Below are 26,761 nucleotides of genomic sequence, written 5' to 3'. Positions count from 1 at the left end.
AGTGCAGCAGGGTCAGGGCTGCTCTCTGCCCTTGGGGGCGCTGCATAGGCCCACCCCTGCTCCCTGCCCTCCCCAAACCCCTGCTGCAGAATCAGCAGAAGCACTGGGCTTCCTCCCCGTGGTGGCTCTGTGCCCTGGGAGCTCTTGTGCTTAATCCTGGGTGTGGGAAGGGACTTAGCACCCGCTGACCTGCCCAGCCCTGGCGGGGCTAGGACTGGGCACTTGGCCCCCTCCACAGCCACCACCCTGCTGAGGTGGGGCTGGTCGCTGCGAGAAACTCCCGCTGACGGCGCCTGTCAAAGCACGGGCACGGCACTAAATCTTGGTGCAGAAAGTTGATGTTACAGAAGCCAAGAACGTTTTTCCCGAGCGCTTGGGGGTAGTGGGAGCAGCGGCCTGTCCCTCTGGGGGGCTGCACCCCATGACGAGCACCCGTGCAGCTCCCTGGAGTGGAATGCTGAGAGCCAGAGGTGGGTGCTGGAGTGTGAGGTCTGGCTGGAGGGATGCTCTGCCCTGCCTACGCCTCGCAGGCCTGAGGAGGCAGTTATGCTCCTTATTTCAATCCTCATCCCCCTCTTTTGGCACTGGAGATATAATGACCTTGTCCTGTAAAGAAAGGGGAAGGAGAATTGGTTACAAGAAGCGTAGGCTGTGTCTTAATCTGAAATACAGGAACTTCTTCTAGGCTGCAGAGGGGAGAACCTGTGTGCTGGCCCGGCACGACCCCAGCAGTGGAACCAAACCCCGCAGCACACCTGGGGGCTCCATGTCCTCTTTTGGGGTCACTCCTGGGGCCAGTGGCTCTGCTGGGGACTACGTGGCACCAAAGCTGCTAAGGAAATTGTAGCTTAAGCTGCTTCTCACGGTTCTGAGTCGCTGTCTTGAAGAGGATGAGCAATGTTTGCATGACCTACTCCCTGCAGGGCTCTGGGGAGGAGGATCGCAGTCTCAGCTCTTTCTGAAGCAGCTGCCTCATGGCAGCAGCAGCATTTCTAGGTCAGTCCTACAGCTCAGGGTCACTTGTTTGTCATCAACCAGATAAGAGGCAGAGCCCTTTGCACCTCCCTGATGTGTTGGCAGAGTGTGGGCTCAGGGGGAGCCTGCTGGGATTTGCTGAGCTTTTAGGAAAATGCTGTTTTGGCGCAGCTGGGGGCAAGTGGGAAAGCCCTTCACCCCTGTCCTTACATCTCGGAAAGTGATGTTGTCAAAGCCCTGGGGCGTGTTGCTCTCCGCTGGTGTCCCGCTTGCCAGCCCTTGCCGCTTCAGCCAGTACCGGCCTCCGGCAGCCACCAGTGCCAGGATGATGATGGCCAGGAGAAGACTGAGCACCACCTCTGCCACAAAGCTGCTGGAGGGTTTCTCTGCAGGGAGAGGAGATGCTGCCAGGCTCAACCCACTGCCCGGGCAAGATGGCTCCAGCCCCAGCCTTGGTGCCAGCACCCTGAGTGGTGCCAGGTTGACCTTTCCCAGTCAGAATTGTCCCCACACCTTCCACTGGCACCTCTAGGCTGGAATGGCAGCCCCCCCCGGTGCTGTACACGATGTCATCCAGTGCCACCGTCCCCTCCATTGGCCACCTCTGCGTGGTGATCTCAAAGATGATCTGCAGGGGAAGGTGGGATCTGGGGGAGTGAAACATGGGGAGGACACCCTGCACCCCCCCGGAAGGGCCCCTGCCCTGAACCCCAGGGCAGCCCCACTTGCCTGGAACTCACTGGGGTTGCGCACAGGCACCACTCCGCTCTGCCAGCCCCGGCTCCGGTGCCCCGCCACGGTCCACAGCGTGCGCTGCCCCGCCGTGCCATGCAGCATCACCCGCAGCTCCCCGCAGGCTGCAACGCGCAGGAGGGGACAGACACCCTGGCATCAATGACTGCCTGGAGCCTCCCGAGAGCCACTGGGCCCTCCTGGCCATGCCGTCCTCTCCTGAGATGGCAGGACCCAGTGGGAACAGGCCATCCCCACCACCCGGCCGGAGCTGAACTAGTGTCCATGGTCCCACAGGTGGGGAGGGGGTTTGCAGCCCCTGACCGAGACCCTGCTCCCATCATGGGCTCGTGACCCCCTTCCCAGGGACAGCACCTCCTCCCCGCCCCTGCAGTGCTTACAGAGGTGCTCCGGGATGTCCATGTGGTACCAGAACTGCAGGCAGGAGTCGGCAGCAGCAGGCAGGTGCTGGCTCTCCAGCCGGGCAGTGGTGCCTCCTGGGCCCAGCACGCTGGTGTCGAAGTGCATGTAGCGACCTGGACAGGCAGGGACAGAGCACAGGGTGTCCCCCAGTTCTGCAGCCCACCCCACACATCCTGTTGGCCCCAAAATGCCCAGCATGATGCCTGGAGGATTGCACCCCACCCCAGCCCCGCTCCTCACTGCCTTTGGGACCGAGCTGTCCCTCTCAGGTGAGCAGGGAACAGGGACACTGTGAAGCCAGGCCCCCCCCAGGACATACTGGAGAAGACATTCATGGGTGACCCCATCCATCCCCAGCTCCTCTTCCTCATTCCAGCCATGCCAGGGTGCCCTGGGAGGGATGGGTGTCTCCTACCATTCTTTGTGCCCAGGGTGTGATCCTGCTCAGGGCCGGGGTACTTAGCAAGGGGGACCCCGCTCTTCCAGCCCCAGGCGAAGCCCTGCAGGTGGGGGTCCGAGGGGCTGCTCCAGCCGCACATGTCCTGCTCGAAGTCACAAGATGCTGGGAGGAAAGGGGGGGGCTATGATAGACCCAGTGCTGCAGGCACCCACTGCCCTGCACTGCCTGGTGGGAGACTGGGGCGGGGAATGTCTGCACCCAGCACCCTCCCCACTGCCCCCAGCTTTGGGCCAGGCCCAGCTCAGGGCAGAAGCATGGTGCCCAGTGGCCAGAGCTGAGCCATGATGGCTAGGACAGGCTGTCTCCATCCCCATGGCCACATGCCCCCATGGGGTGACCTGTCCAGCCCATAGTGCCCCCCCCTGCAGCATGGGCTCTCACCTGGCTCAGGGCAGGGTCCATCCGACACGTGCAGGTCATCCAGTGCAATGTACCCTTGGTTGCTCCCAGCTCCCACCGCCTCGAATATTACCTGGCAGAGGGGTGGGCAGGGTGGCATGCTGAGACTGGCAGCTGCCATGCACCCCTAGTCACACCCAGCCTGTCCCCCTCCCAGCCACAGGGTTCCAAGCACCCTGGCCCGTCTCACCTGCCAGTCTCCATCGGGCCGGACAGTGACGTGGCCACGGTGCCACACGTCCCCTTCCATGGTGCTCACGCCCATCACCTTCCTCCGCACCCCGCTCTGCTCCACGAAGATCCCAAGAGAGCCTGTCCAGGGCACCCAGCATGGAGGGACGGTCCAGGGCCATGCTGTGCCGGAACCCCACCCAGCTGGAGGTGCCCCCGGGGGCCTTGGGGGGGTCATGGTGCTCACCTGGGGTCCCGGCGCTCAGCTGGTACCAGAAGGCCAGGCACTGGGTGGGTGCAGAGGGCTGGTAGGGCTGGGAGGTGAGGGCAGCCACGTGCCCCGCAGGCAGGGAGCCCCTGCCTGTGCTCACCACCATGTAATGGCCTGGGAGAGAGAAGCCCCCATGCCGTGACCCCCACCCAGTCCTGCTGGGGGTGCACCAGGGCACCGCTGGGGTTGGGGAGCCCTGGGGCTGGGAAACTGCATTTGGGGAGCCCCAGGGTTGGAGAGTCCCATACAGTAGTGCCTTCTGCACATCCCAGGCAGGGCAGGCAGGGAGGGTGGGCAGGGCACTGAGTGCAGGTAGGGCAGGCAGGACACAAGGCAGGTGACAGGTAGGGCAGGGAATGCAGGCAGGACACAGGGCAGGCAGGACACAGGGCAGGCAGGACACAGGGCAAGTAGGCAGGGAAGGAGGGCAGGTAGCAGGGCTCCTGCAGAGCCCCAACAAGCCGTGGCCACGGTACCTGCCGCGGTGCCGACCGTGTGGTCAGCCGCAGGGCCGGCTGTGGTGCCCGTGCCGTTGCTCTGCCACAGCCAGCTGTGCTGCCCACTGGCTGCCAGCCCGCAGCTGCCTGCCTCAAAGGAGCAGGAGAGCTCAGCCCCGCAGGGCCCCGCCGTCAGCAAAAGGTCATCCAGTGCCATGTCCCCCAGGAACCCATTCCGCAGGGCCTCGAAGGCCACCTGCCACCGAGACAGCAGTGTCAGACAGCCCGGCACCCCGCCAGCACCCGGTGGCACGGGGGGACCTGGCCCTCACCCGGTATCGCCGCTGGCCTGTGGCAGGCAGTGTTGCCCATCCCCGGTGCCAGACACTGCCCTGGGTCCCCCGGCGGGTCCAGAGCACTGTCTCTTCCACTCCCTCCAACTGCATCTTGAGGTTCAGGGTGCCTGGGCAGAGGGGAGCATCAGGCAGCTGTCCTGCACCCTGCGGGGACCCTGCTGTCCCCAGGGGAGGGGAGCCCAGCTGGGCACCCTGGGAAGGTGCCACGGGGCTGCGTACCAATCTGCGGGCCAGCCAGGCGGTACCAGAAGGAGAGGCAGCGCAGGGTGGTAGTGGGCTCTTGGCTGTAGGTGATGAGCTGTGCCCGCTGCCCACGGCTCCACGGTGCAGAGGGGTCCGCAGCCAAGAAGTAGCCTAAGTGTCAGGGACAGCCAGGGCAGACGGGACACAGACATGGGTGCTCCAAGCTGTGCCCGCAGCACCCACACCAGATCTGGGTGCCCCTGGGCTGCCCTGGCCGAGCTCGCCCTGAGGGCATGGGGCTGCTTGAAGAGTGCAGGGCACGTCTGGGCCCTGGGTACAGGAGGCTGCAGGGTGCCCTGGGCTGCCCGGGGTCCCCAGGAGAGGAGCCAGTCCCTTACCCGAGCCAGTGGTGTGGTCGGAGCCCTGCCCCTGCCCCATGCCACGGACCCATTTGAAGTCACTGGACTGATCCTGGTACCAGCCACACATGCCCCTCTCAAAGTTGCAGGACAGCTCTGGCCAGAGAGAGGTGACAGTGGTGAGGGAGTGGGATAAGGCACCCCAAAAGCAAATGGGTCCTCCAAATGTCCCTTTCCCTCTGCTCCCCCGCCCTGCTCCCCAGGTTCACCCCATGCAGGCTTGACCCTGGTCCCAGGGCTTCCGCACAGTGGTCCTATCCCTGGGCTGGGGCAGGGTGACAGTCCCCAAGCATCCCCCATGGGGGTGTCATCCATCCCCCCATGGGCAGGGGGCCAGCATCCCCTCCTGCCTGCAGCTGTCCTCCCTGCCCATGTGCCCTGGCTGTACCTGTGGCCCCTGGTGGCACCACGTTGAGGTGGCACTGCACAAATGTCACGTTGTCGATGGCTGCACTCGCCGAGTCCTGCAGATCCACCAGCCCCAGCAGCTCGACCTGGGGAAGCACGGTGGCTGCGGTGAGCCCAGGGTGCCAGGCAGCACTGGCACTACCCTGCTGACAGCCCCCCAGACTGGTCTCTGTGTCCCCGGGTGCACCTGGAAGGCTCGGGTCCTCTCTCCCATCAGGACACGGACGTGTCCCTGGGCAGTGCCGCTGGGTCCCTGCATGTGCCAGGCCAGATGGGTGGTGCCAGTGGTGTGATCTGCGATGCTGATGGCAAGGAAGCCTGGCACGAGAGGCGGTGCAGATCCTGCAGGCACTGGCAGCCCCCAGCCACCCCCTGGAAGCCCCCCGTGGCCCCAGTACCCACCCAGTCCTTGGTCCCAGGGAACAGGGACACCCCAGTTCCAGGGTGGTGTGATGGGGCAAAGTGGTGCTGGGAGAGGCAGCAAAGGCAGGCGTGGGGGACCCCTCTGCCAGGGTGGAGCAGGGAGTGGGCAGGGCACCCCGGGTGAGCTGGCTTGGGCAGGGAGCAGGCAGAGCACCCTGGGGCCAGGCAGGGCATCCTGGGACTGGGCAGAGGCATTACCTTGGGGGCCGCTGTGGATGTGGTAGCTCATCTCCATGGCACAGGCGGGTCCGGAGGGGCCCAGCAGAGGCGTGCGCGCCTTCGCAGCAGCCACCATCTGTCCTTCTCCTGGCTGGAGGGCCAGGAAAGCCCCTGGGCACAAAACACCCTGAGAGATTGGAGCAGTGGCCCCAGCCCAGCACCCTGCCCAGGTATCACCCCCACCAGTCCTGCAGTGGCACTCAGGCACCCCAGCCAGGCGGGACCAGGGAGTCCCTGCACCCTGGGAGCTCCTGCAGTGCTGGGGACCAAAGAGCATCATCTCGGCAGTGGGAACAGCCTCACCTGTGAGGACGGTGTCAGCGAGCTCAGTGCCCCTTTGCACGCCCCAGCGCAGCCGCCCCACGCTGACATCACGCCAGCCCCCGTCCCCCTCCTCGAAGGTGGTTGCTCCTGTGAAAGCCCAGGCTCAGCCCCATCGGGCCACCACGTTTCCCAGGGGCTGCACGTCCATGTTCCCCAGCCGTCCCAGGCAAGGGGTGCCTGGGTCTCCCCTGCCGCCTGGCCGCTGGGCTGCCTGGAGCCCGCCTGTGGCTCTCACCGCAGCGCTTCTCGTCGGAGCCGTCGGCACACGTCTCGGCGAAGTCACAGGCCAGCTCCGCGCCAATGCAGGCCCCGCTGTCACAGGCCACCTCCTCAGCCGTGCAGGGGCCAGCACCCACCCGGCTCGGCAGCGTGGTCAAAGGCTTCTCTGACGGTGAAACAACCCGGGACGGAGAGTGGTGACTCTTGAGAGGGCCCAGCAGCACCCCCAGCGTCACCCCTTCGAGCTGTGGTGCCCTGTCCCTGAGCTCTCCATTTCCCCCAGCCCCATCCCTGCCCTGCCCGGCCAGCTGCCACCAGGTGAAGGGGACCAAGGGCATCGGTGAGAGCTGCCTGTGTGACATGGCCCTGGCAGGAGGTTTTGACACATGGGATTGAGTGTCACAGCTGCGGGGCAAGGACACCAGGGGCTGCCGGCCCCAAGGCAAGTGCTTGCCATGCTGCACTCAGGATGGTCACTGTGATGAGCAGAGGGATGGTCAGACCCTGAGCTGGGTCCTTTAGGGATGGTGCCGTGGGCACAGGACACCTGGACCTGCCGGAGCAGGAGTGGGGGATGCTGCCCTCCGGCTCACCCTGCTCCTGCTTGCAGCCCGGAGACAGGATCAGGTCATCAATGGCCACCGTCCCTGCGCTGCCAGCCACCCCCTCGATCAGCACCTGCAGGGATGTCAACATGGGCTCTGGCACAATATGGCAGAGCTGAACAACAGCACTGGGCATGGGGGGACACCAGGGAGAGTGGGACAGAGGGAACTCAGGTCCTGTGACCTTCCCCTGGGAAGGGGCTCAGGAGGAGCAGGGTGATGCTGCTGCTGGGAGGGGTGTGTAGGGTGGGCTAGCAGGGCCACAGCAGGCTTGGGGTAGTGGTGCCGCCCCTGCACACAGCCATGGCCTGTGGCTGTGCAGGGGTGCTCTTGGGGTGCCATCAGAGTGCCCTCGAGGTGCTCTCCAGGGCCAGCTGGGAGGGGTTGTGTCATGTGGGTGGCCGTGGGGGACAGCAGACAGGATGGTGGGAAGGCGTAGGGTGATGGGATGGATAAAGACAGCCCCCCCGTCCCCTTCCAGTGGGGTGGTCCCTGGGCTGGAGGGGCTGGTAGGGGGATTGAGAGGTGTGGGCACATGGCCATGAGGGTGGCACATGCCAGCACCAGAGGCCCAGCTCTGGTGTCCAGTTCCAAGTTCAACCCAGTCCCATGGGTGCATACTGGGAGTGGCCCAGTGCCCCTCACCCCACAGGCAGCCCAGCATGGTGCAAGCCCACCTTGAAGCTCTCTGTCACGTTGAAGTCCACTCTCTCCCGGACCCAGAAGCTGCCCAGGTCCCCTGTTCTCTCTCTCACCAGCTGCTTGGTGGATTTGGTCATGTAGGAGATTCTGAGGCTGCTCGTGGCCGAGCCATGGAGGTGGCAGTACAGCATGAGCTGGGGAGGCAGGGGGGAAAAACTGATCCCTGAAGCTTCAGCACAGGGGCACGCAGCCCCCCATACCCCATGGCATGACTGCTGCCCCACAGGATGATCACAGAAATGGGGCTGGAGGAGCTCAGGCTCCCAATGGGCACCAGAGATGTCACCAAACCACCCCCAAAAATCTGCTGCCCATCCTAGCAAAGGGCCAACTGCAGCCCCAGCCCCAAGTGGGGGTCCCCACAGCTGGGTGCCCTGTCCCCCACCACTGCCATGCCCACACAGGCTGTGATGCAGGGTCCTGGCTGTGACTCACGGAGCAAGAGCTGGTGGCCTGGAAAGTGGGACTGCTGAGCCGTGCCGTGCCGCTGGCAGCTGTGGCTGAGGAACTGCCTACATGGAGGAAAAAACCTGCGGAAGACACCAGAAAGGGGATGAGTGGTGCCAGGCCGAGTGTGCAGGTGCAAGATGGTGTTTTCCTGGCACAACCTTAAGCCAAGCCCAGGTGTGTGTTAGTGCAGGGGCCAGAGGGCCCATCTGCCCCAGGGCCAGTGACGCCCCAGGGACCTGTGGTGGTGTTTCCCTGGGGTGCCAGTGCCCAGCCACTCACCTGCCCTGCTGTTATTGCTGTGGTCCCGCATGGGGATGCTGTAGCCAGTCCCCAGGTTCAGGCTCGTGTTCCTCTCCCACGCTGGCTGCCCAACCTCTGCCACCCAGCTGCAGAGATCTTGCTCAAAGGAGCAGAGGGTGAAGGACTCTGCGGGGAGAGAGGGAGAGCGGAGTGACACAGGGACAGCAGGTCCCAGCCCTCCCCCCAACAAGGAGGTTCCTGCAATGGGCTGGGCTGATGCCACTCCCCCCCCAAATCCTGCACAGCTGGGGGGCAGAGCCGGGGTCACCCCTGCCAGCCCCACGGCCTGACTTTGGGTAGACGCTCAGCCCATCCATATGGTTGGGGGGCCAGTGGGCAGGACCCCCCTCCCCAGGGCCAGGGATGCTCACTGCACGATGTTGGATCCTCATCCGAGCCGTCCCCGCAGTCGTCGGTGCCATCGCAGAAGCGGCGCTGTGCCAGACAGGAGCCCCGTCCGCAGCGGCTCTCCTCTGCCCCGCAGAGCTGCTGCCCGGGCTCTGGGGCAGTGTCACACGCCGTCAGCAAACGGCTGGCCCCACAGGGGGCCCCTCATATCCCTCCCTGGGGTGGCTCAAGGGATAAGCTATTGCTCCCTGCCCCCAGACCCAGCAGGCAGCAGGAGAGCTCCCCCGGGGGCAAAGCCCAAACCGGTCTCACCCCAGCGGATGCGGGACTCACCCTGCAAGCCACAGTTCCTGAAGACGATGTCATCAAGCGCCAGCTCTGCCTCCTGTGTGGGCAGTTGTGTCAGGGAGAAGATGAGCTGCCAACAAGAGCAGGGGGACGGCGTGAGCTGAGCACCTGGGCAGCCTCGGCCCCTGGGGCATCACCCGGCCCCGCTGGCCCCAGCTCGTGGGGATGGTGCCAGGTGCCAGCACTGCCCTGACTCACCTGGAACTGCTCCGCTATGCGGCCTGGGTAGGCAACCAGCTGGTGCCAGCCCTCGCCTTCACGCTTGGTGCTCTGCCACAGTCCCACCACCTCATCCCTGTATGCCATGGCCAGCCGCAGCACCGGCCACTCTGTCTGGTTGAGCCCTGTGGGGAGCCCCAAAACACAGTCCTTGGCACCCTGGGGGTACCTGCGAGGATTGAACTGAGCCCCGCCACCTCTGGGGACTGGAGCCAGGGCCCCACCAGCTCTGCTTGCAGAGCATGAAAGAGGTGAGCGGGATGGCAAAGACCCATCCTGAGGTGCCAGTGGCTCTGTCTCTACCATGGGGCAGATGGACCCATCCCTCCCCACTGCCCCCCACCATCATTTCTCTGTGTCTGGTACCCCGAGGCCCATCCATGCCCACCACGGGCACCCTCACCGCTTCCCGAGAGGTGGTACCAGGCCCTGATCTCACACGTGGCAGCTGCTTCCCGCATCACCGGTGACCGGAGCCAGGCCGTGGCTGTGGTCTTCGTTGGGGGGGACACAGTCGCCATGAACCACCCTGGGGAAGGCAGAGAGCAGAGCAGGGGCTGCAGCCCCATGAGATGGCACTGAAGCTGTGCCCGGCACCACTCCTGCCCCACCATGTATCTGCTTGATCCCCCTCCGCCATACAAGGATGGGCACAGACATCCATCCCCTCCATCCTGGCTTCAGGGCACCCATGGCCCAGAGGTGCGGTGCTGCAGGCATCCCGAGCTCACTCGCCAGCTGAGCACCTCCTGCTTACCCAGGTCGGTGCCCACAGTGTGGTCTGAGTGGGGCCCTGTGCCCCACGTGGCCAGGCTGGCCCGGCTCCGGACCCATCTGTAAGCTGAGGTGCTCTCGTCCTGCCAGCCGCAGTCACCTTCCTCAAAATCACAGGTGAAGGGTGTGCCCAGCACTGCCGAGCCCCACAGGTACCCTGAGGGCATGGAGATGGGGTGTCAGGGCAGGGCTGGGTCCACCCTGGGCTCCTGCACCCACCCTGGGCTCCTGCACCCACCCCAAGGGACCCAAGTCCAGCCCAAGGACCTATGCCCACCCCAGGGACCTGCACCCACCTCAGTGACCCACACCCACCCTGGGCACTTGCACCCACCCTGGGACCTGCACCCACAATGCCCCCAGCTCCAGCGCCTGCTCTCGGCCAGGAGTGGGGTCAGAGGAGGAGGGGGCCGGCACCCACCACACTGGTTCTCATCGGAGCAGTTGCTGCAGTCACAGACGAAGTTGCAGAGCTGCTCGGCCGTGCTGCTGCAGCTGTTGATGACCACGGACCCGCTGGGGAGGACAGTCCTGGCTATGGGAGAGACAATGGGGCTGAAAACCCCACAAGGATCTGGGCACGGTGCCCATGGCGGGTGACAGAGGGCACACGCGGCCTGCAGGTGACATTTGTCTGGGTTTCCCGGTGTGGGACCCTGCTGGGGGGAGTGCTGACCTCCCAGCGGCACTGTCCCTTGGACAGGACCCCTTGCCACTGCCCCGGTGCCCCCATCTCCCACCACCAACTCCACTCCCACGTGCCCTCGGGGTGCCAGAGCCCACCAGGGCGGGGGCACTGACCCTCTGGACTGGTATATAACACCCCTGCTCCAAGTCTCAGCCCCTGGTTTGGGGGAAACAGGAAAATTTGGGCATTTTCCTTCCCACACTGATCAAAGCCACTGACAATACCCAGCCTGGCTCTAGTGCTTGGCCTGGGAAGCCCAGGCTGACCTTCACCAGCAGAGCCCAGAAGAAGGTTTTACCGGGCTGTGTCTGCCTCAATCCCCCAGAGCGCAGCCCCCCAGCTGGGGGAAGCAACAATCCCTACGGGAGCCCAAGCCGGGGAGGGACAGAGTGGAGCAGCCAGCGCTGCAGCCCCTTCCCTCCCCGCAGCACGACCCCCGTGGCAGCAGAGCTCACCCAGCAGCAGCAGGAGGGCGAGCGCTGCCTGTCCGGACATCTTGGCCTCAGGGCTGCAGCGACGGTAAAACAGAGCCAGGAGAGGCACGGGGCTGGTGGGGGAAGCCACGCCGTGAGCCCAGAGCTGGAATCTGCTCCCCGAGACCTGCCCCGCGTTGGACTTCAGCCCCATCGTTATCAGCTTCCCAGCGGGGTTTATGGCGAGGCAGTTCGCCGGGCTGGGACAGGTCACCCGTGGTCCTGCTGCCCGGCACCGCTGCTGGCATCACCGGCAGCAAGCTGGCAGCTCTGCAACCCCAGGAGACCTGCGGATGCTTTGCCCCTCCAAACCCCTCATCTTTAGCCCTCCTTTTCCAACTAGGACAAGATGCTGGGTGCCACCCTGACTGGGACAGGGTCAGTTAGCACAGTCCAGGGGCACACACTGGCTTGGTGAGGGGAAAGGCCACTTCTTCCTCCTGAGCTGGTGATGCTGCCAGCCCTGGGGGAGAAGCTGGCACCTCTGCAGGGGCGTGGGTGCTGTGCCAGCTGCCTGGGCTGTATCGTGTCTAACCACAGGAATAAACAGTCCCTGAGCATAAGGAGCAGTGGTGGAAGAGCCTTTGGGTGCAGGGCACAGCCTTCGGATGGGAGGCATGGGCTGGCAGTTGGGTGCACCCTGGCCAGGGAGGGCAGCGGGAATGGGGTGCAAGGAGCAACCCCAAGGCAGGAAAGGTATAAATGGGTCATGATGCACCAGGCAATGGTGAGCCATGGCAGGTGGGGATCCTTAGGACTGGCACGGTGTTTAACCATAAAAACATTGGAGCTCTGAATTCAGAACAAAACTGGAGACTCGGGACAGGCTGGGAGAGGAAGCAGAGACAGGCAAGACATGCAGGAGGAGCCTGTCCCAGCACACAGCTGAGCTGCCCTTGCCAAAAGCTGGGACTCCAGCACACCCCAGCCCCAGAGACCCATGGGGGCAGTCCCCCAGGATGCACCGATGGCAAGCAGGAGGGGGGTCCCAGTCTGCCTGGTATGGGCAGAGCAGCCTGGAAGCCCTGTGCTCCCACTGCCACGTGCGGTCTGTGCAGCAGCCGCTTTGGGAGGATGCCCAGGCCAGCGCAGAGCCTGGCAGGCTGCCTGAAGTGCTCCTTCCCCAGGCTCCTGGCAGCCTCTCTCAACAGCCTGGGGGCCCAGAGGTGCCATCAGCAGGAGCCACCCCTCACCCCTGCCAGCACCACTCTGTCTGGCAGGAACATCTCAGCACCCAGCTCACAACTGCCACCGGGTGAAAGAGCACAGCTCTAGGGCCACAACCAGATCACTCCTGGGGCAGAACAACCCTGGCAGAGCCCCAGGAAGGGCTGTTCAGCCTGGAAGGAGCGTGGCTCAGCAACCAGAGCCCCATATGGCACTGCTGGAGCTGCCTGCTGATGGCAAGCACTGCCCCTGCCTCAGTTTCCCCACTTGGGGAAGCTGCTGCCAGGGCTCATGGGGTCTGCGCTGCCCCAGGGTAGTCCTCCTGCTTCTGCTGCCAGCAGCCCCTGTGCCCCATTGCTGAAGGCTGAGTATGGAGGTTTCTCCCCTCCTAGCCAATGGCCTTGGACAGCACAATCGCATCAGGCACAGTAAAATGCAGGGTTCAGCTCCCTCCCCCAGCATGAGCCATGACAGGCAGAGGCCAGCAACACTGTGTCCTCCCAGCCTGGGCACCCTGGGGCTGGCAGAACCTGCAGGCAGCCCTGCTCTCCCCCTGCTGTCTGGAAAACTGGCAGGCACCAAGCTGGCAGGCACCATGAGCCAGTGCCACGGCCTCCAGCAAAGCAGCCACCAGCCTCCCGGGTGCACAGGCAGAGCATCTCCAGCAGGTCTGATCCCTCTCCTCTGCACTGGGGAGACACAGGGATGCTGGGCACCAGTACGAGAAATGTGGGCGTACTGGAGCAGATGTAGCTCAGGGGCTGTGACGATGACAGAGGGACTGGACTTCCCTCGAGGAGAGGCTGAGAGCGCTGGAGCTGCTCGGTCTCATAAGATTTGGTGCAGGGAGATGTCACCCATGTGTATAAAGACCCGACAGGAGGAAGCAAAGAGCCAGCCTCTTCCGAGGAGCAAGTGCCCCATGAAGGGACGAGGGCAACAACAACAGAGAACATGAAACATCACTTAATCTTAAGAAAAAACTTTTCTCCTGTGAGGTTCATCAAAACCAAGCAGGTTGGCCAGGCTGCTGTGGGGTCTGCATCCGTGGAGATGCCCAAAACCCACCTGGCCACAGCCTGGGGCAACCTGCTGCTGCCAGCCCTGCGGGGCAGGGGAGGGATGACACCCCCGAGGCGCCTCCAAGGTCTGTGATCCAGGGACTTGCGGGGAAGCTCTGCTCCTCCATGTGACCAACACAAGACACTCAGCCCCCACCTAACAGCCACCCGTGTTCAGTGCATGCCTGATTGTTGGGTGACATCCACCCCAGCATGGGGGAAGTGGTCAACACCTTGCTGGGCACAGCAGAGCTACTTTTGTAGAGTGAGTCAGTGCAACCTAATGTGTGTCCAGGGCACATGGGCTTAGCCCCCCGTTTTCTTCCCCCTCCACCAGCTTGCAAGGCTGATGGGCATGATCCTCCTCAGGAAACACAGCTCCAGCCCCAAGCCGCCAGCCAGGCAGTGGGCCCTGCAGCCCCAGCCTGGCCCATGAAGCTCATCCCCATCCATCATGATCTTCTGCCTTTTGAGTTTGGGGCAGGACACCAGGCACAGGGGCTGAGCTTCAGCAGGTTGTGCTGGCCCTGCACAGCTCCAGGTAGAGGATCCATCTCCTGTCTAGATGCCTGTATCCCCGATGGCAAGAGGGGAAGGCAGGGTGGCAGCAGCAGGCAAAGCAGACAGGCAGGAGCTGGGAGCAAACAGGATCACAGCCCAAGTGAAACGGGGCTGGGGACATGGAGTGGTGAGGTTCCTCCAGCCCCAACCTTGTATGGGATGGCGACTGAGCAATCCACCTTCCCAACCTGACCTGCACGTTCCCCTCAAGCTCTCCTGCCACCAAAGGCTCCAGCAGCTTTTCCCAGTCTCACCACCCAGCTCTTCACTGGAAGTGCAAGTGGAGTCTCCCTGGGAAATACTGAGGGACAGGAGCCAGTCCTGCCTGTCCAGGAGGATGCTCTACCTCATGGTGTGACCAGCTGCCAGGGTGGGAATGAGTATGTTCTTCCAAACCACGCTCCCAGGCAGCTCAGCTCCCTCCCAGCAGGAGATGAGGGTGTTGCTTCCCCTGGGACCACCCTGCCCTTCCCTCTGCCAGGAGTGGGCACCCACTGCTTTCTCCTCCCCTGCCTTAGCTCTTCTCAAGGTTAATTCTGACACACTTTCTGCTGTCCCCACCCCAGACCCTGCCAGGTCTGGGGTCAGGCCCCCCACAAGGGGCTGGAAACCCGAGGGGGGGAGTCACCCCCATTGTAAGGGGGCACAACACAGAACCAGGGGAAGGCGCAGGCTGAGCCGTGAACATGTGACCACGCAAGCAACTGTGCTCCCAACGTGTTTAATTCTCACATACACACGTGGGACAAACCCCCTCGCCACCAGGGAGACCAGGACAGAGCACCCACCGGCTGCACCAAGGCTTTACCGTGCCACGCTGGGGAGGTGGGGAGCACCACGGCACGTGGGAAGCCGGGTGACAGCGGAGAACAGACGAGTTCAACACAAAGAAAAACCAGGAGAGCCCAGAGCACGGGGAGCCTGCTGCCACCGCTCTGGTGCTGGATCCGGCTGTGCCAGCTCCAGGCTGGCGCCGCTGCCCAGCCAGAGCAAGTCAGTAGCCTTCGTCCGCCCAGGTGATCTCATAGTCCGGGTACTTGGCTTTCAGCTTCTCCGTAGTCACGGAGTGGTCCGCTCGCCCGAAGCCCTGGCAGAAGAGAGAGGGTCCAAAGTAGAGGCAGCGCGGTTACGACCCGCGGGAGAGCTTGGCGAAGCCCTGGGGCAGCTCGCCGACAGCAGATGCCCCAGCAGCACCCCCCGGCAGCAGACGGTGCTGCTGAGCCCGTGCCAGCTCCAAGCCCTCGGTGGCAGTGGCTCAGGCCGCGGGCAGCTCAGCCCGGCCCCCGCTGCCAGACAGCGCGGCACGGCAACCGGGCCGAGGGACGGAGCCACCCCGGGGCTGCGGAAACCGGCACCCGGCATCCCCGATACCCTCCTGGGGCACTCCCGAAGGGACGCGGGCACCCCCGGCCAAGCCCCGGCGGCACCCTCTGCCCTTCGGCCCGGCCCTTCTGCTCCCGAGGGGACCCGGTGTCGGTCCAGCCAGCGGCAGCGGTACCGGCAGGGGCACTCGTACTGCCGCCGGGGGGCGGAGAAGGCGCGTCCACGGGTGGGTGCATCCCCCGTCCCCCGTCCCCCCCCGCGGCGCCTCGCTTACCACCGAGTACCCGTAGACGTGGATCTTCCTCTCCTGGGGGCGGTGGGAGAGGCGGCCGCCCCCCAGGCACTCGCAGCCCAGGCCCTGCTGCTCCAGCTCCTGCACCATCCGCTCGTAGAGGTCGGCTGCGGGGAGGGAGCCGTGGGGGGGACGCGCGGCGGGTCAGTGCGAGCGGAGAGGGGGCGGGCGGCCGCCGGGGACCTGGGCCACCCCCACCCCCGGGACAGCCCCTCGCCGGCTCCCCGGGCCCGTGGAGGGGGCCGCGGTGCGGGGCAGCCTCAGCCGCTCCCCTCGGTACCGCCGGGCCCACAGTGGAGCCCCCCCGGGGGCCCCTGAACCCCCTGAACCCCCTCCCCGGAGAACCCCGCCCCGCTCCCCGAGCCCGGCCGGCGCCCCGCGCCCCTCACCGTGGTACTCGGCCCAGCCGTGGCCGCGCACGACGTCCTTCCCGGGCCCGCCGCCCGCGCGCACGCGCACCAGCACGTACTTGAAGACGCCGCCGCCGTCGATCTCCACGTCCGGGACCCGCGACAGCGCCTCCGCCGCCGCCGCCGCCATCGCCATGGCGCCCGCCCCGCCACCGCGCCCCGCCCCTTCCGCCCCAACGGCCAACCAGCGCCCGGGCCCGCCCCGAGGCCCCGCCCACAACCGGGGGGGCGGAGCCCTGCCGGGGGGCGCCGGGGGTGCCCGCGGGTCGCCCCGGGGCGGGTCTCGCCGGGGAGCCCCCGGGCAGGGCTGGGGGACCCCGGGATCTTCTCCCGCGGCTTCGCGCCGGGGCGCCGAGGCCCGCCGACGGTGGAAGCCGCGGCGGGCGGGGAGAGGGGCCTGGCTGGGGACCGGGGCCGCGCGCACCCCGCCTGCAGGCAGCGCGCAGACGGGGCGGCCGGCGCTGTCAGACCGGGACTGGGCAGCGATGGGAGGCGGCCCCGGCTGAGCAGGGGGGTGGCGGGAGCCGGCGTGGCGCCAGCCCCGGCTCTGCCCCGCCTGCCCTCACCCCGCCGCGGGCAGCCCCGGAGCCGCAGCCCTGCCGCGGGCGCTCCCCGGCGCGCAGCACCTCTGGCCGCTGGCCTGCGGCTCCCCCCGCTGCCCCGGTGAGACCCCCCGCGCCCGGCCCCCGCTGTGCACCGCCCTCCCCGCCGCGCCGTGCCAGAGCCCGTGGAAGGGAGGTGGCCGTGCGCCCCGGGGGCACCGGGGCTGCCCACCACCCTCCCTTGGGCCGGCCTGGCTCGGCCCCCAGCACTGGACACGGCCCCGCGCCCGTGTCAACGTCCAGGGACCACCCCACCCCACCCCGCATGCAGGGACCCTGTACCCAGAGACTTTAAGGGGTCCCGGGGGGCACCCGAGGGTGCCTCAGCCACCTTTACAGGGTCCCACTGGACCTCGGACAGTGACGCGCTCGGACACAGAGACCTTGTGCAGCCCCGCTCCCACCCGCAGACCGTACAGGCACCCCCAGCCCGGGCACAGCCCCTGCAGTGCCTTGGGGCTCTGCGGGACCCCGGGTACTGGGGGCACTGGGGAGGCCGGGCAGGGCCCTGGGCACAGGCACGGGGTGTGGGCAGGCACGGCGGGGGGGTCTGGGTGTGCAGGCAGTCGGGCTGGCTGGTGGGCAGAGGCTGGGGAGGGTGCCTGGGGTGCCCCCGCTCAGGCCAAGCACCGCTCGCCCCGAGAGGGCTCTGTGGGGCCTTGCCAGGACGTTGGCCCGTGCTCCCGTGGTCCCGTGGCCCCCCAGCCCGGCCCCGCCGTGGCTCTGGCTGCAGCTCCCTCAGCCAAGGCTGAGCGCTGGCAGCCCACCGCAGCTGCCTCCCCTGGGGCTGCATCCGAGAGGGGGTCCCCGTCCCACCGTGCTGACAGGGCAATACCTATCTACAAAGGGGGGTGACCCGGGGGGTGCTGGGGGGGTCCACACCCCACGTTCACATGATGTCATCCAGGAGGTTGGGGCTGGCCACCCAGTCGAGGGTGCGGGGCTCGGAGGCTGCCATGATCATGCACATGAACTGTTTGCCTGTCCTCTTGTCGATGGGGTAGATGGTGGTGGGGGTGAAGCGCTTGTTGCTCTCCACGAAGTCGCAGAGCTGCTCGTAGACGGCGGGGAACTCGTGCCGCAGGAAGACGCCGCGGATGCGCAGCTCCCGCTGGATGTTGATGAAGCAGACCTCCCGCGCCTTGCGGCCCTCTTCCCCCTCCTTGTCGATGTCCGCTGTGCCGGGTGGGGGCGTCAGGATCAGTGTCTCCATGTCCCGCTCCTTCTTCAGGATCTTCTTCTCGGGGCTGGAGGAGGCTAAGGCCACCTTGGCATATTTCCTGACCGTCGGCACCTGCATCTTTGGCGACGGCCTCTCCGGCACTTTTTGAGTGACGGCCACTGTTACATTCAGGAGGAAACATTCATCGGGGTCGTACTGGTTGCCCGTCTCCCGCAGCTCCCGGGCGTACTCCCCCAGGTTGTCCGAGTAGCTCTCCAGCTCCCGCAGGGACAGGTAGGTGGGGGACATCAGCAGGCTCTCCAGCCCGAACTGGAGGAAGTTCTCAGCTGAGCCGGCATTGGGGAAGCCCAGGAAGAGGACGCCACGGCCACGGGAGAGGTAGCCCACCTTGGCGATGCGTGAGAAGGCCTTGTGCACCTCGGTGTTCTCCCGGCAGAACTGCAGGACGTGGCGGCAGATGCTGCCCACGCGCCCATAGACGCAGCTCTCCTTGTGCGTGTCCCAGTCCTCGCGGCGGCAGTGCCGGGAGCAGTAGTAGGTGTAGCAGCTGTGGCACGACTTGAAGTAGAGGCAGGCGTTGAACATGGTCTCTGTCCGCCGGCACTTGGCGTTGGAGCACATCATCATGTCGTCCTCCTCCGCGCTCAGGTCAGGTGAGCAGTTCTCCGGAGACTTCTCGAAGGGGCCGACAGACAGTGAGGTGGGTGTGGGGCGCGGGGCGCTGTCACGGGAGCTGGGACCCGGCTGCTCCTTTGTGGGTCGGGGTCCCTCAGGCACGCTGGGAGGGACCTTCCTGCCCTCGCCCCGCCGGGGGGGCCCTGTGGCGCTGCTGCTCAGAAGCTGCTTGAGCTGCTCAGCGAGACTGTCCCTGTCCCCGGCACGGTGGCCTGGTGCCGGCTTGTAGTCGATGACAAGGTCTGTGATGAGCTCGTCCAGCTGCTCCAGGCTGCGCTGGCGCCCCGAGCTGCTCTCCCTGGGGACGGGCTGTGGGGCACAGGGCACGGTGTAGGGACCGCGCTCCCGCCCCCCATCCAGCACATCCCAGCTGGCCGAGCGCCTCTCGCTCCTGCCCAGCCCATCAGCGCGGATGTCGTTGTCGGTGATGGTGATCTCCGGTGTGACATACCAGGAGCGTCCCGGGGGGCCACGGCCACCGTCAGCATGTACCCTCTCGAGGATGGAGCTCTCTGAGAGGGACAGGGCGGCGTAGCGCTTGGGCGAGCTTGACAGGTTGATCACCACCGGCTGCCGGCGCTCCTCAGGGGATAAGGCACGGTGCTGCTCCTGGGCGAGCAGGTTCTCATAGCTGCGCCCGCGCTGCAGGACCTCCTCCCTGCGCGCCGCTGGCGCCAGGATGTTATCCCAGGATTTGGAGTAGTGCTGGCTCTCCCGGCCCAGTCGTGGAGGGGTGACGCCGTAGCTGGCGTGCCAGGAGGAGAACATGGCCTCGCGCCCGGCTGGCTGCGGGGTAAAGCGTGACACTTGCAAGGTCTGGTAGGGCAGCGTGCCCCGCTCAGGGCAGTACCAGTCACTGAAGTGCAAGGGTTGGGTGCTGCGAGGTGGGGGGCACGTCCGCGACAGCACCTCCCGCTCCCGGTACTTCCCATAGTCCTCGGCATAGAAGACCCGCGCAGAGGAGCCAAGGGCCGGGTACGTCCGGGCATCCTCGGTGTAGAGGGTTTTGACAGGGGTGCCGCGGGGGGCATAAAAGCGGGGCTCATCCCCGTAGAAGGCACGGGCAGGCGCCTCCTGTACCGGGTAGCCCCGCGCCTCCTCCACGTACAACGTCCGGGGTGGCACCGTGTGGATAGCGGCTTTGGCCGGGTCCTCGGTGTAAAAGTGCTGGGGGATGGTGTGGCGGCCAGGGTAGGGGTAGCTGGCGTAGCCGGAGCTGCGGAGGGGCACGGCGGGGCTGGGGCACCGCGCCGGCTCCTCTGCGTAGAAGAACTTGGCAGGGACGCCGGCGGCCGAGAAGGTCATGCAGCCCCTCTCCGGGTACTCCCTGAACTCCCGCGAGGCCGGCACCGGCACCGTCTGGTATGCCAGCGCCCGGGGGTCTGCCTCATAGTACTCGCCGGGGTAGGGCAGGAGCGGGGGGTCCCCGCTGTAGGAGTCGCTGGGGGTGGGCGTGCGGGAGGCGGACGCCTGCCTGCTCCCCGGCACCGCCAGGCTGCGGGCAGCCCCGGGCGCACGGGGCCAGCGCGGCGGTTCCTGCCTGTTCTGGGCTGCCCGCAGGCTGCGCGCCGCGTGCACCAGCACCGCCTCGTCCGGCTTGATGTCCACCCGGCACTTGACGTGGGGGCTGGCGCCCACCTTGACGCCCGGCCCCTCCTCGAAGCAGTTGTTGCCCAGGCAGAGTGGGGAGATGCGGCTGACGCTGCTGCGCTGTGGCTGCAGCTTGATGGGGTGCACCTCGTTAGCCAGCGCCCGCAGCGGAACCTGGGCCTCGCGGCGCGGCGAGGGATCAGGGCGGGAGGGCTCCCGCGCCACCCGCAGCGCCTCCCGCCCGCGCCGGGCCGGCGGCGGCGATGCCGAGACTGAGATGGGCACCGGGGTGAAGGTGGACTTCACCCGTGGCGCGCTCTTGGAGCGGGCGCGTCGCTTTGGCTCGCTCCTCGGCGGGGGCGCTCTGCCGGTGTAAGGGTCCGTCTTGGGTGGCACCCGCCTGCCTGGCGGCCCTGGTGCAGGTTCGGGGGTGCCGGGGCGCGGGCAGGAGCGCTCCATGGCCGGGGGGGTGCCCAGCTGCTCGTCCAATGACTCAAGGAAGTCAAAGCTCCTGCAGTGGCGCTTGTTGAAGGGCTGCGGCTCGCGGGGCAGGGACGAGGACATGGAGGCATCACATTGTGCCAGGGGCTGGCAGACAATCGAATCCCTGGGGGCTGTGGTGGCCACCTTTATGTCTTGGTACACTGTAGACACCAGGATGTCAGGCGGGTCTGTTCGTGTCATCTTAAAAGCGACTCTTCTCCTGCCAGCTCCCCTTCAGACGGCCTCAGAAGGCAGCCAGCCCTACAAGAGAACAGATGAAGGCGCCTAAATCCTGGCGGAGACCTCAGGGAGCCACGATGACAACTGGATAAATCCCCACAGCTCCTGGCTTGGGGTGGGGAGGGTTTGGCCACTTCTTCAGAAATGAGGGGTCAGGGGAGTCCCAGCCTCTGCTGCTGCTGGTAGTAGTGAGATCCCAACTGGGGGAAGAAGCTGGAAAAGGGCTCCAAATCCAGGGTGCAAATAACGGAGCAGATGGCAGGGCACCTGCGGGTGCAGCGGGCACCACAGGGTAGGCAGGGAGAGGTGCCAGCTCACTGCAGGGAGAGGAGGCCACCGACTGCATGCCCCTGTTCCTAGGGTGCAAGAAGACACGGGGACCCTCCTGCAGCGTTACAGGGAGTAGCAGCTCTGAATGGGGCTGGGGCCACCAGGGTTTTCCATAGCAGATGGGGAACGTGTACCCGGCCCCTGCTGTGAGCATCCGAGTGGCTGTGGGGTCTCCTGGGACCATGTGCACCCACATCCCAGCACACGCTGTGCCCAGCACCAGTGTTGTAGGCAGTGCAAGAAGGAGCATTACCCAGGGGTCGGGACCACAAGCACCCACCGTGGTGGTCTCAAAGCCAACGCAGCTCTGGGGTTCTGGGGTGGGGGGCACTGTCAGCCCTGTGGGGTGCCAACAGTCCTGGCTGCTTGAAGCCACATCGGTCCCTGGGTCAGCTCCGGACCGGCACGGGCAGCGCCGGGGGCTGGCAGGCGGGTGCTGTGGCCGGTGCCTAACCCCACATGCCAGCAGCGACTCCTCTGCTGCTTCCCGGGGCTCTGAGCAGGACAGACCGGGGTTCTTCCACAACAGCCCTGCACCGGAGGGGCTGTGCTGGTTCAGCACCACCACCTTTGTCCTCTCCTGCGTCCTGCAGCCAGGACACCTCTCCCGGGCTGGAGAGCGAGTGGGACAGCGGCTGCAGCTCCTGTGGGACAGGGGGTCTGGCACCCACCGTGCACTAGCACCATGCACCCTACCTGGTCTGGGACGATGCTGCACGGGTGGCTGGGGTGGGCACAGTCCCCAGCCGCATGCGTGACACAGCTGTGTGACAAGGGGGGCACATCAGCACAAGCCCCCCAGAGCAACCCGGAGAGCAGACAAGGTGGTTTGCCCGCAAGGCCCAGTGGGTTGTGGCACTAATCCTCACCAAAAGCCCACTGAGCGCCGGCTGCAGGCGGCCATTGGCACCAGGTGGACGTACAGCCCATGGCAGGGCTACCTGGCCGGCTTTAATGCTCGCCACATCCTATGAAGGTTTGTTTTTTTAGCCACGCGGCCCAGGGGCCCAGGAGGGCAGGTGAGTGCCAGCTGCTCCAGAATATACTAAAGGTACACAGCAAAAGGCATTTGGCTTTATACAGCAGCAGAGGACCACAGGGAAGGTATTTCTGGGAGGAAAGGAATAGACTTTATTTGGCAAGAAGCAGTATTGACTATGCAGAGATGGGGAGGGGGGCTTGGCTCCCCCCTCATTAACCAGATAAAGCCCTGCCTCACCCCAAAGCTGGGGGGGAGACAGATGCCAGAGCCAGTGGGGTTGGGGTGTCTGTCCCTGGGGTGGGCTGAGGAGAGCTTGATGCCAGGAGGAGATGGGGATCCCGGTGCCTCCAGGGCTGGGGGAGCGGGTTTGCCCCTGGAGCAGTGGCTCAGCATCGGCCCCGCTGCATCACAACGCTTGGGAGCTGGGGTGGGTCTGGGAAGGCAGCACCCCGCACCGCAGTGATGCCAGCAGTGGCGTTGGGAAGCCCATCCCCGTGGTGTCGGGGCAGCTGGTGGGCAGGGAACGACAGCCCAGGGTCCTACCTGGTCCGGCAGCAGCAGGGAGGAGGTGGGTGGGCTGAGCTGGCCAAGGGCCCTGCGGCAGCTCCATCCCAGCACTGCAAGATAAAAGAGGCATGTGAGGGTCCCAGGAAGCTCCTGGCCATGGCAGAGGGGCAGCTGCCGGAGCCATGGGGTACCCTGGGAGGACACTGAGCACCCGGAGAGACCCTTGCAGCCACAAGACCCTGCTGAGCCAAACTGAACTGTAGCCCAGCGAGGCCCCTGTGCGCATCCCTGTGCCCTGGGGACATGGGCGCTGCATCCCATGGGCACTGGCAGCCCCCACCCCACCCCAGCAGTTCCCCGCTGCCCGCAGAGCCGCACGAGGCCATGGCAGTGGGGGGACCCAGGGACAGTGCAGTGCTGGCATCCCTAGTGCTGCCCAGGTTGCCATGGTTTCTCCAAATTATTCCTCCTCTGTGAGAACAGCGTGGGTGCGTGGGGAGGCTGCTGGGGTGGCAGCACTGCGGGGGGGCTGGGGGAAGCCAGGGTTTTGCGGCACCGCAGGGAGAGCAGAGCACCCACAAAGCCGTGGGCATCCTCTGCCCATTGCGGGGGCAGAGCCAGGACGGCCCCACCAACACTGCTGGTGCCCAGTGCCGCCGCGCTCCCACACCCGCCCTGTCCCCCGTGCTGAGTCCCCTCCACAGGGAGAGGATTTTGCGTCCCCTCTGGTCTCCAACCCTCTGGCTGGTGGGGACTGGGCGTCCCGCCTCGCCCCCAGCCCTGCCCACTCTTGGCAGGCACCAGTCTCCCTGCCCAGGCTCTCCGGGCCGTGTCACCACAGGGGTGCTGACGCCACTGGCTGCACTCTCAGAGCTGCTGGTGTCCACCGAGCTCCCTGCGCAGGAGCCACCCTCCAGGGGCACACGGCCCCTGGGGACACTGCCAGCCCCATGCCCACATCTCTGCCCCACGGAGGGCTCAGGCAGTTTGTTGTAAAGCCCTCCCGTGCCCCCACTGCTGGGCAGGACACATGGACACCTCTATCCAGCCTGTCCCTGGCACAGCAGCTCCCCTCCGGCTGGCCTGCAGGGTTGCCAAGGGGCACCCAGCAGGACCCACCCCATGCAGCCCACAGGACCCCCCCCACCGCTCGCCTTGGTACCGCTGCGGGGCCCGGTGCCACCCACACGCTTCCACCCCAGTCAGCACCCAGCCCTGCCGGTGGAGCCCTGCCTGCAGCTGGGGGCTGCCCTCGCTGCCAGCCTGGCACCCCATGCTGCCCAGCACCCTGCTCCCACCGTGCCACACGTGAGCACCCGGCCTCCTGCCCCTCCGGCCCACGGCAGCGGCATGAGGATGCCGGGGGCCAGGAGCAACCCCAGGCTGCCGGGGGGGCCCGCGGGAAGCTGCCAGGAACTGGGTCACTGCCTGCACGCAGCACGTGTGGTCCGTACAGCAGGACTGTGCAGGGCCCTGCCAGTGCACACTGCGCTGCCAGGGCACTGCAGCACCCTGCCTGTGCGCCGCCCCCCTGCTGCCCGCCCCATGCCCACGGCAAGTGCTCTGCCCGGGCGCTGCCCACAGCCTGTCCCCATGCTGCCTGCCCCCACTGCGCTGAGCACTGCCGGGGCACTGCCCCCCAGCCTGCCCCCACGCTGCACAGAGCACACTGCCAGGGCACCGTCCCACTCACGGCCGCCTGCTGTCCCCACGCTGCCTGGGCAGTGCCCCAAGCTGCCTGCACACACCGTGCTGCCAGTGCGCTGCCCCCCAGCCTGCCCGTGCTGCGCTGAGCACTGCCAGGGCGCTGCCAGCTCGCTGCCTGCCCCATGCACACAGCGAGGCCGCTGCCTGCACACACTGCGCTGAGCACACCGCCAGTGCGCTGTCCTGAGCACGCTGCCTGCACGTGTCCCACAGCGTGCTGCCTGCGCTGCCAGCACGCTGCCGACACACGCACTGCACTGCTGCCACTGCAACGGCCCGCAGGCAGCCCCAGCACGCTGCCAGTGCCTGCCGCGCTGCGCGAGCTCCCTGCCTGTGCGCCGCCCCACAGGCAGCACCAACGCGCCGGCAGCGCGGGCAGTGCCCCGAGCACCTCAGCGGTGCCCACATCTGGAAACGGCCAGCGCAGCATCTGGCACCTACCGCGACCCCTGCGCTGGTGCAGCCCACGCCGGAGGCACCGCCAGCACGCTGCTGCCTGTGCAGGCAGGAGGGCAGCGGCCGCACCGTGGGCACTGCCAGCCCACGGCCACGCTGCGCACAGGCCTGCGCAGCGGGAGGGCGCTGACAGCTAACGCTGCCTGTGCACGCGCTGCCCGGGCGCTGCCCGCACAGGGAGCTGGCACACGCGCTGCCCACAGCCAGGGAACCCACTGCCCCCCCCGCCCCTGCCCTCTGTACGTGGCAAATAGACAGTTCTGTGACACCCCCAGGGCACCGCCCAAGGCACACAGTGCCCCTTGGCATCGTCCCCCCCTGCACACGCTGCACTGCCCCTCCACACATCCTCTGTGCCCCCCGGCCCTGACCGACGCAGCCCTGTGACCCTGCACCCACCACACCCCCCCCAGCCCCTGCACTGGCCCCCCCCAGCCTTCCTGCACGGCCACAGCCCGCCCGGGTGCCCCAGCACCCCCTATCCTGCCTGCACCCCTGGAGGGGCTCATCCTGACGGGGGGAGAAGCACTCCCAGCCCCAGCCCAGGAGGGTACCCCCAGTGCCGGCGTCCAGGTGAGGGGTGAGCAGCACCCCAGGGCCAGCAAGGGATGCCCCCACACCATCCAGCCCCCCCTTCTGCCACCCAGGCCCCGGCACCCCCCTCCCGGAGGGTCACCCACAAACGGCCAAGGCCGGGGGGAGGAGGGCTGGGGGCACCTCGGGGCCGGGGGACCCCGGGTGGGTTTACAGTGCCCGGGCCGGGCGGGAGGTGCGTGGGGCGACCCCCAGGGACGCAACCGGCGGGAGCGGGGCTGTCCCGGGCGCTGCCGCCGCCGTGCCCCGCAGACCCCAGGGCGGTGGCCCCGGGCCCCTCCGCGCTACGCACCGGCACCGGGCGGCACCGGGCCCGCTGGGCCGCGCCGGGCGCTGAGCCCGCCCCGGGGCCGGCATCGCCGGGAGCCGGGGCGAGATGGCCCGGCCCGGGCACTGCGGCGGGACGGGATGGGGATGGGGGACACGGGGGTGCGGGATGCGATGGGTTGGGATGACTCGGCCCGGGGGCGCGGGATGGGGATGGCGCGGGGGGCCTGAAGGGATGGGATGGGGAGGGCACAGGGGGATGGCTGGGGACGGGGATGTGGGGGAGCATGGGGGGATGATGGGGTGGTGTGAGCTGGGATGGGGATGTGGAACACGGGGGGATGAGATGGGGGCTCGGGGGGGGGGGGGCACGGGGGGATCGGATGTGATGAGATAGTGCGGGGGGGTCGTGGGGGGATGGCCCGGTCGGGGTCTCCCGGGAGTACGACAGGCCCCAGCCCCCTGCCCGGGCCCCCCTTACCTGCTCCGCGCCCGCCGCCCCGGCGGCCCCCCCGCCGCATCCCCGCCGCCGCGCTAGGCTGGGGCTGCCGCCGCCCCGGTGGCCATGGCCCGGCCAGGCCCGGCTCCGCCCGATCCGGCACGGCACGGCGCGGCACGGCACGGCACGGCGCGGCACGGCACGGCACGGCACGGCACGGCACGGCACGGCCCGACGCTCGCCGCGGCCGCCCGGCTCTGCCGCCGCTTGTTTTCCCATAAATACGGCAGGCGGAGTTACGGGCCGGGGCCGGGACCGGGAGCCACCCACCAGCGCCGCCCCCGGCCCCGGTCCCCATCACCGGTCCCCGGTTCCCGGTCCGGCTCCGCTCGGCCCCGGCCCCCATCCCCGCCCCTCGCAGCATTCCCCGCCCACTGCGGGACCCTCCGGGCAGGGCCTGGGGGACCCCCGGCCCTCCGTGCCCCTCTCCCGGTGCCATCCCTCGAGGGGATCCCCCCGCACCCCAGGTGTGGTCACCCGCGGGACCCCTGGTGCTCCCAGATGAG

At 66.9% G+C, this 26,761-nt stretch overlaps 3 protein-coding genes across 5 annotated transcripts; all 3 read right to left on the bottom strand.

Annotated features, from left to right (window-relative positions):
* Positions 1-515: 515 nt before the first annotated feature.
* Positions 516-11,358, bottom strand: MAMDC4 (MAM domain containing 4). The gene is made up of 29 exons (XM_074923909.1): positions 11,309-11,358; positions 10,587-10,700; positions 10,149-10,322; positions 9,795-9,920; positions 9,371-9,516; positions 9,158-9,242; positions 8,848-8,976; positions 8,456-8,602; positions 8,162-8,256; positions 7,702-7,860; positions 6,960-7,097; positions 6,436-6,583; positions 6,190-6,287; positions 5,856-6,003; positions 5,422-5,552; positions 5,215-5,320; positions 4,806-4,922; positions 4,444-4,578; positions 4,201-4,331; positions 3,908-4,124; positions 3,408-3,545; positions 3,180-3,301; positions 2,972-3,062; positions 2,546-2,692; positions 2,109-2,243; positions 1,705-1,832; positions 1,489-1,603; positions 1,186-1,361; positions 516-606 (listed from the first exon to the last, which is right to left on the bottom strand). Exons 1-29 carry the CDS (start codon positions 11,346-11,348, stop codon positions 559-561), a joined length of 3,684 nt encoding a protein of 1,227 aa, XP_074780010.1. The 5' UTR covers positions 11,349-11,358; the 3' UTR covers positions 516-558.
* Positions 11,359-14,820: 3,462 nt separating this feature from the next.
* Positions 14,821-16,316, bottom strand: PHPT1 (phosphohistidine phosphatase 1). Of its 3 annotated transcripts, none has more exons than XM_074923570.1 (3): positions 16,120-16,316; positions 15,713-15,837; positions 14,821-15,202 (listed from the first exon to the last, which is right to left on the bottom strand). In XM_074923570.1, exons 1-3 carry the CDS (start codon positions 16,274-16,276, stop codon positions 15,110-15,112), a joined length of 375 nt encoding a protein of 124 aa, XP_074779671.1. In that variant the 5' UTR covers positions 16,277-16,316; the 3' UTR covers positions 14,821-15,109. The 3 variants fall into 3 exon arrangements, with proteins under 3 accessions (XP_074779671.1, XP_074779669.1, XP_074779670.1); XM_074923568.1 differs by having other exon boundaries at positions 15,713-15,839; positions 16,116-16,313; XM_074923569.1 differs by having other exon boundaries at positions 16,200-16,285.
* A 1,314-nt stretch (positions 16,317-17,630) lies between these two features.
* AJM1 (apical junction component 1 homolog) lies at positions 17,631-26,445 on the bottom strand. Its single transcript, XM_074923567.1, has 3 exons — positions 26,238-26,445; positions 22,769-22,842; positions 17,631-20,934 (listed from the first exon to the last, which is right to left on the bottom strand). Exon 3 carries the CDS (start codon positions 20,872-20,874, stop codon positions 17,632-17,634), a length of 3,243 nt encoding a protein of 1,080 aa, XP_074779668.1. The 5' UTR covers positions 20,875-20,934; positions 22,769-22,842; positions 26,238-26,445; the 3' UTR covers position 17,631.
* Between the last annotated feature and the right edge of the window lie 316 nt (positions 26,446-26,761).

This window comes from Athene noctua, chromosome 20 (assembly GCF_965140245.1).
Source record: "Athene noctua chromosome 20, bAthNoc1.hap1.1, whole genome shotgun sequence".
Taxonomy (NCBI): domain Eukaryota; kingdom Metazoa; phylum Chordata; class Aves; order Strigiformes; family Strigidae; genus Athene; species Athene noctua.
This window is presented reverse-complemented; position numbering and strand designations above follow the sequence as displayed.

Bases quoted from the DNA above. Each gene is read 5' to 3' on its own strand.
- MAMDC4 (XM_074923909.1), bottom strand. From the start codon at position 11,348: ATGTCCGGACAGGCAGCGCTCGCCCTCCTGCTGCTGCTGG. The intron at 10,323-10,586 runs GTGGGTGCCGGC...CCATGCCCTCAG, and splicing joins CTCCGATGAGAACCAGTGTG to GGTACCTGTGGGGCTCGGCA. The intron at 6,288-6,435 runs GTGAGAGCCACA...GGGCTTTCACAG, and splicing joins CTCCGACGAGAAGCGCTGCG to GAGCAACCACCTTCGAGGAG.
- PHPT1 (XM_074923568.1), bottom strand. From the start codon at position 16,276: ATGGCGATGGCGGCGGCGGCGGCGGAGGCGCTGTCGCGGGTCCCGGAC. The intron at 15,840-16,115 runs GGGGCGCGGGGC...CTCCCTCCCCGC, and splicing joins TGGGCCGAGTACCACGGTGA to AGCCGACCTCTACGAGCGGA. The intron at 15,203-15,712 runs GTAAGCGAGGCG...CTCTTCTGCCAG, and splicing joins ACGTCTACGGGTACTCGGTG to GGCTTCGGGCGAGCGGACCA.
- AJM1 (XM_074923567.1), bottom strand. From the start codon at position 20,874: ATGACACGAACAGACCCGCCTGACATCCTGGTGTCTACAGTGTACCAA.